This window comes from Myotis davidii, unplaced genomic scaffold (genome assembly GCF_000327345.1).
Source record: "Myotis davidii unplaced genomic scaffold, ASM32734v1 scaffold96, whole genome shotgun sequence".
Taxonomy (NCBI): Eukaryota; Metazoa; Chordata; class Mammalia; order Chiroptera; family Vespertilionidae; genus Myotis; species Myotis davidii.
Window position 1 is genome coordinate 2,758,960 of NW_006289416.1, and position 7,309 is coordinate 2,766,268.

The 7,309-nt window shown below is 37.2% G+C and overlaps 1 protein-coding gene across 1 annotated transcript in view; it reads right to left on the bottom strand.

Annotated features, from left to right (window-relative positions):
• Positions 1 to 6,489, bottom strand: part of LOC102752077 (myosin regulatory light chain 12B) — an 8,189-nt gene extending 1,700 nt beyond the window's left edge. Inside the window, exons 1-3 of the mRNA XM_006761859.2 lie at positions 6,401 to 6,489; positions 4,265 to 4,463; positions 1,286 to 1,447 (exon numbers count right to left, since the gene is read on the bottom strand). Of these exons, the coding sequence (XP_006761922.1) occupies positions 1,286 to 1,447; positions 4,265 to 4,448 (346 nt within the window). The 5' untranslated portion in view covers positions 4,449 to 4,463; positions 6,401 to 6,489. The remainder of the gene's footprint in view (positions 1 to 1,285; positions 1,448 to 4,264; positions 4,464 to 6,400) is intronic.
• Between the last annotated feature and the right edge of the window lie 820 nt (positions 6,490 to 7,309).

Below are 7,309 nucleotides of genomic sequence, written 5' to 3' on the forward strand. Positions count from 1 at the left end.
GTAATATAGCCCTGGCCAGATAGCTTAGTTGCTTAGAGCATCATCCTGATACAAGGTTGAAGGTTCAATCCCCAGTCAGGGCACATACAACAATTAACCAACGAATGCATAAGTAAGTGGAACAATATATCAATATTTCTCTCTCTATATAATCGATCAATAAAAATTTAAAAGAAAGTATAGTATAGTAAATACATAAACTAGTAACAGTCATTCACTGTCATTATCAGTATTCTGTACTGTACATAATTGTATGTGCTATGCTTTTATACAACTGGCGGGGGCATGTGCCTGGGTTGTGGGCACATCCCGGGTGGGAAATTTACAGGATTCGGCTATTCGATTTTTCTCTCTCATTGATGTTTCTAACTCTCTACCTCTCTCCTTTCCTCTCTGTAAAAAATCAATAAAATATATTTTAAAAAAAAATATATTTCTCTCTATATATAATCGATCAATAAAAATTTAAAAGAAAGTATAGTATAGTAAATACATAAACTAGTAACAGTCATTCACTGTCATTATCAGTATTCTGTACTGTACATAATTGTATGTGCTATGCTTTTATACAACTGGCAGCACAGGTTTGTATATACCAGTCTCATCACAAACACATGAGTAACGTGTGCACTATGATGTTAAAATGGCTATGACATCACTAGGGTGACAGGAATTTTTCAGCTCTCTTATAATCTTGTGCGAACACCACTACTGTGCTATTGGTCATGATCGAAGCAGCTGTTATGTGGCACATGACTGTACACTTTCTGGTGTGATATATAGTCTCTTGAAGAAGCTGCTTTTATTGTTTCAGAACTACTATTTAACAGACATTCTCTTTGGCTTTCAGGAAGCTCAGATCCAAATTCAAAGAGTAACACCACAAATAGTATAGTTTTATAACCTACATACATCTGTGTCCTAGCCATTCTCAGTTATACTGTCCCATTGTAAATAATAGTTTCCCTTTATTCATTTTTAAAAATGTGTATTTTACTCATGTTTTTCTTCTTCTTTTTTTAAAAATAAATATTTTTATTGATTTCAAAGAGGGAGAGGAAGAGACAGAAACATCAATGATGAGAGATTGGCTGCCTCCTGCACACCCCACACTGGGGATCGAACCCACAACCCGTGCATGTGCTCCGACCAGGAATCGAACCTTGACCTCCAGTTTCAAAGGTCCACACTCAACCACCAAGCCACGCCGGCTGGGCAACTAATATTTTTCATTTCTAAAAAAATGTTTCAGTTTGGAATAAGGACATAAACAAAGAGCACCCACCAGTTGCTTCTTCATCAAAGCAAGCAAAAGCATTTCTGATGACATCTTCTGGATCTGTACCATTTAACTTCTCACCAAACATTGTGAGGAACATGGTGAAATTTATGGGCCCTGGAGCCTCATTCATCATGGCATCAAGGTATGCATCGGTTGGATTCTTCCCTATAAGAGTTCACATTATAACATTTAAGGACAAAGATCTAATTTCAACAAATAATTGCTGTTATTCTCCCCAACACATTTTAAAAGGTATATCATCCTCACATGAAACTAATTTTTCGATTAATTGCATTAAGGCCATTTTAAAAGACAACTTATGACATCATAAAAAAATCTCTGATACACCATTATAAAAATGCATGTATAAAAATGGGCTTAAGTTGAATGTTGCTCATTTATTGATATTTTCTATAACTTTTCTTTCAATATTTTAAACAAAACAAACACTTAAAACTATGGTCCAGGCAATGCCATGTTATTCATCTTGAATGTTGATAACATAAAAGGCCATCAGGGCATTTCAATACCAGTTATTAAAAAAAATCTAAACATTCATATATCCAATTGTGGTATAGTTGCCCATGAATTGATATGCTTTAAAATTTTATTTGTTGGTCATTTAAGTGAAAACTATTAGGTTGGTTTAAAATTGGGAGATTATGATTATTTTGAACAATGTTACAAACTGTTTGATTGCCATACATACTGCCAAATGCTGTTGATTCATGTCACTAAATTCATTCTTGTTTAGTACTGTTCATATTGGAAATCTTAATCTTGGTTCCAACTGAGAGCACTCTCCCTCTTCTAGTGCAGTAATGAGGGAAGTGCCCTGACCCTTCTCACAAAGTTGGGAGTAATTCCTCTGGAATGGCCACATATGGTAGTAGTAACAGTGAATGAGAGGTCTGGAGTAGTGGTTTGAATTTCAGTTCTGCCGCTGGCTGTGTGACCTGGGAGAAACTGGCAGGTGTCTAGGGTTTACTTTTTAAATCTGTAAAATGGACTGATTAAATTTGGTATCTGAAAGGTCCCTTCTAACATTAAGTTTGTATGATTCTCTATGAAAAGAACATCTGTAAGTTAGATATTCATATCTAAGGAGGCACCTCAATATTACATCCAAGTGCATTTAATGATAGTCAAATCTAGAATTATTGTTCATATGTAAAGTTTTAATCCTGGGATTCTGGGTGAAATTTAAATGCCAAGTTGGTATCTGACTTACTGCTTTACAATCTTCACTCATACCTACGCAACACACCAATACAAAGATTAGCCCGAAATTAATCTCTAGATTCATTGAATAAGTAAAAATAAAGAAAATGATCTACTTTTCTACTTTCAGATTTAATCCAACTCTCTTGCAGCATTTTTTTTTTTTTGAAAAAGTGTAATACAAAGGTGTCAAGAGAATATGGGTACAAAAAAGACAAAGGGATTTATAATGAATTCATTTAGGCTAAACACCTATGGACCCATTCAAGGCATACATTATAATTTGTTGATTTGAAATGTAAATACATGCCTTAAATGGATGGGGCTCCCCAAAACAGAAGGCCCCAAGGTCAACTTCTTATACTACCATCACTCATAAATTACGTGAGCATGTACTCTGATCATGATATAGGCTTGAGTATTCAATCTTTGTAATATAACTAAGTCTCTCAATTTTCTTCAATGGGCTTCTTCAGTACTGACCTGCCCAGAGAGTACCCTTAGTTATTCTTAGTGGAAAACACTGGGATCCAACCTACATGCAAGTCAACAAATTAGATCAGTATCTTGATTCTATTCTTACTCTAAATAAAGGAAATGTCATAAAATGTTAACACCGGTAAAAGATGTACACATGTTCATTATATTTGTAGACTTAAATTTTTCAAAATAATATGTTAGGAGAAAATAAAAATAAGACAGAGGAACAAATTGCATTGTGGTAACTAAAAGAAAAAATATAACAACATCTTTTTCTTTGCTCTCTGGCTAACAGTCCAGCACAAGAACACGCCAGAGTGCAGAGCCTAACTGCAGGCCATCCCTGAGCTGCACCCTATTCCCTGCCAGTCATTTTGGTCTATCAAGAAGCAGGCTGTTATTCCTTTCTCCACATCTACAAAATCAGTGCTGGCTGGGTGCACAACACAGAGGGCCTTTGGGGACTTCTTTTTAAGATCAAAACAAACAACATCATAGAAGGAATATTAAAATAATACCCATAATAAAACAAATAATAAAGGGCAGTTTATGTTTACCTTTTTTAAAAGATATTTTTATTGACTTCAAAGAAGAAGGGAGAGGGGGAGAAAGAGAGAGAGAAACATCAATGATCAGAGAGAATCATGGGATCAGCTGCCTCCTGCACACCCCCTATTGGGGATCAAGCCTGCAACCCAGGCATGTGGCCCTGACCGGGAATCGAACTGTGACCTCCTGGTTCACAGGTCAATGCTCAACCACCGAGCTACACCTGCTCGGCTACTTTAAATCCTTTATCTTTACATTTTCTTTTTAGTTATAAAAAAAAATTATAAATAAAATTGTGAAAGTCCCCTTTCCCGTGTTCCCTTTTCCAGTAGCACTGCCCTTCCTCCTGATACTATCATTTATTATTGTTACTTCCTACCTATAAACTGTCCTCAACATTTATTCCTAACTGCTATATTATTAGTTACACATTTTGTTATAAATTCCAATATTTTGCCACCTAGCCAACTCCTGGCTGTTCACCTAGCAGACCTATAGCAGTTAGCTGAGAGGAACTGAGGCCCACCTGGCCAAGTGCCTGCCAGGTCCCCATCCCCACAGGCTTATTCTCTTATGACTGGCCAAACCCCAACATGGCACCTCCCACCCAGGCATTTCTCAATAGGCTTTGAAGACAGGACAGGAATATTTGAACATCACACAAAAAATAATTCATAGAATGCTGAATTATTATTTTTTGAAAGCAGACATATTAAGAATATAAAAGTCTACCTAGAGAAGCAAGCATATCATGCAAATCTTCCTTGTCAATGAAACCGTCTCTGTTCTGATCAATCATGTTGAAGGCCTCTTTAAACTCCTGAATCTGTGACTGGTCAAACATGGCAAACACATTGGATGTTGCGCGCTGGGGGCGCTTCTTGGTGGTCTTGGTCTTTGCCTTTTTGCTCGACATTGTGGCTGCTTAATTCTAGAGTTAAAAAGAAAAAGCAAAAAAGAATGCATAAAACACAAAGCAAAAACAGAACTTATAATACCTAAAGTTAATGAGTAAAAATATCTTAATGTAGAATTATTACTTTATGTGAGTAGTAATAAATAAATAGTTAAGCTCTATTTCCAATGTGACAATTAAATGGCTAGGGGAAAAAAAGCAGTTCTGAAGAAATTAAGAAACAATAGATATTATTGATGTAGCTCCCCCTAAAATTTCATTAAACCCATACTTATTAAGTGGGAGTTAATTTTAAAATATGTAACAACCTAGCATTTACTGAGTGCTTACTATGTGCCAAGCACTGTTATGAAGACATGGGGCTCCCCTAAAGAGAAAGGCTCTAAAATTGATATCTTATTTTTACAAGGATTGTCTCATTTAATCCTCACAACAATCCTCCATTTTATTTATTTCCATTTTATCGCCAATGTTGCGTAACTTCTCTGGGCCTCAATATTTTCAAAACACGGTTTGAAAAGCAGGGAAGCCCACTCAATACTCTGTTTTACAGCAAAACACAATATCTACTCCAGTGCACGTAAGAATTAAATGAGATAACATACACAAAGAAACTAGTATAGTTACTGTATGGTGCATGTTAAAAAGGCTATCTTTAAAAAAAAATCATCAAAACCTGTTCTTTAATCTTGCATCCCTCTTGCTACCTTTTCATGTCCCATTTCCCTTGACAAAACTTTTAGATTAATACTTAACTGTCCCCATTTTCTCATCTTCCCAATAACTCAATTCTCTGTAAAATGGTGTTGGTAGTAGCCTCCAATACTCTACTGAAAGCCACCAATAATTTAAATGCCAAAAAGAATGAACGCTTTTCATTCCATTTTTTATTTGTAATATTAATTAACAAAGTCCTGAGTCTGAATCTTAACTCCATCATTATTACCACATATAACCTCAGAACACCCAAGGACACCAGAGTAATTTTTTGATCCAATGTTTATTCAATCTTCACAACTTCCCTATGAGATAGATACTACCTAGGTTAAAAAAAAAAAAAGCCCTCGTGCAGTAAAGAATTTAATTTTGCCAAAAGAAAGGTTTCGCCTTTGTCCCTGGCTCCTGGGAAGTAATCTCTAAGCCAGGGTGGGCAAACTTTTTGACTGGAGGGCCACAATGGGTTCTTAAACTGGACATGAGGGCTGGAACAAAAGCATGGATGGAGTGTTTGTGTGAACTAATATAAATTCAAAGTAAACATCATTACATAAAAGGGTACGGTCTTTTTTTTTTTTTAGTTTTATTCATTTCGGCCTGCGGGCCGTGGTTTGCCCAAGGCTGCTCTAAGCCCTTGAAATGCCATGCCTGGTATCTGGACTCTTGGGTCACACTAGATTTCTAACAATGTGATTTACCATGGGGGTCTGGGGTCATGTGTTATCAGTTGACCTCTAGAGGGGTTGGAGACTGAGGTAAGCTATGCAGCAGTCAGCCATATATATGTGACAGAGCTCCAATAAAATCTATGGATATCAAGGATCAAGTGAGCTTCCCTGGTTGGCAATACCCCACGCAGACTGTCTCACCTTGCCGTCAGAAGTCAATACTGTCCATGAGAGGGGACAATCGGAAGCTCTGCATTTAGAAGACTCCTGGACTCTGCTCCATGTGTCCCTTCCCTTGGATAATTTTAATCTGAATCCTTTTATTGTACCAAACCATGGGTATAACAGCTTTCAGTGAGTTCTGTGAATCCTAGCAAATTATTGAACCTGAGGGTTATCCTGGAAACCCACAGTTGCCATTGGTGTCAGAAATAAGGGTGGTCTTGGGGACTGTTCTTTAACTCTGCAGCCACATAGTGAAAGCAGATGACTAGCTGGGGCAGTGGCTGAGCAAGGGAATTTTGGACCTGTGTCTCTAAGACTTCTAGTCTTGAACTTTTAACCTACTTGTTTCCTTCTCTTTTTTCCATCTATAAAATACCCCACTTGGGTGTTCTGAAGCTTGGCTCAATGGTGCAGCTTTGAACAGAGCAGATACAGGCTCAATGCAGTAACACCATCATTTCTTTTAAAAAAAAGTTTATTTTTTTCCTCCTTACTTCATTTAAAAACAGTACATTTATACATGTATATAATACCTATAAAAACTACATATAGACACATAAAATGAAAAATGTGAGACAAAGTTGTAGCAAAACAACCAATCCGAAGAGAATTCTGGCCCCCAAAGAAACTACTATCCTTGATCTCCTTATCTACTGAGAGAAGTAGGCTTTCTCCACTTTCTCACTTCCCACTAACTTTCCACCCACCACAATCTGGCTTTCTTTTCTCTACTGCAACTACTTTCAAATTACCAAATCCAGTCTAAATCTCCTTGGACCACTCTGCTATATTTGATACCATTTTATTCCTCTTTTCTTCAGAGCCCCAAAAATTCTTGGTCTTAGTGTCACAGTCACAGTAGAAATGAACTGTCCCAATGGAAAGAGATTGCAAGGTTACTAACCTTGAAGACCTTACACTCTAGTGAGGAAGGCTCCTAAACATTATATTGGAAAGACTGATTTATGTAAAATGCTGTATTTGACTTGGTGTGACCCACATAATCTCTGTTGTATGGCTGGTCCATTTTCTTGTTAAGCCTTTATCTCTTCTACTCACCTATATTAAATATTCATGTACCGTATTTGCCGGCGTATAAGACGATTTTTTGGCCCTGAAAAATATGCCTCCAAGTGGGGGGTCGTCTTATACGCCAGGTACACTTCAGATAGACTGCCCATAGTGCTTGCCCCGTGCCATAGTGGCCTCCCGATGCCCGCCCACTTCATTCCACATACCGTTCAGGCATCA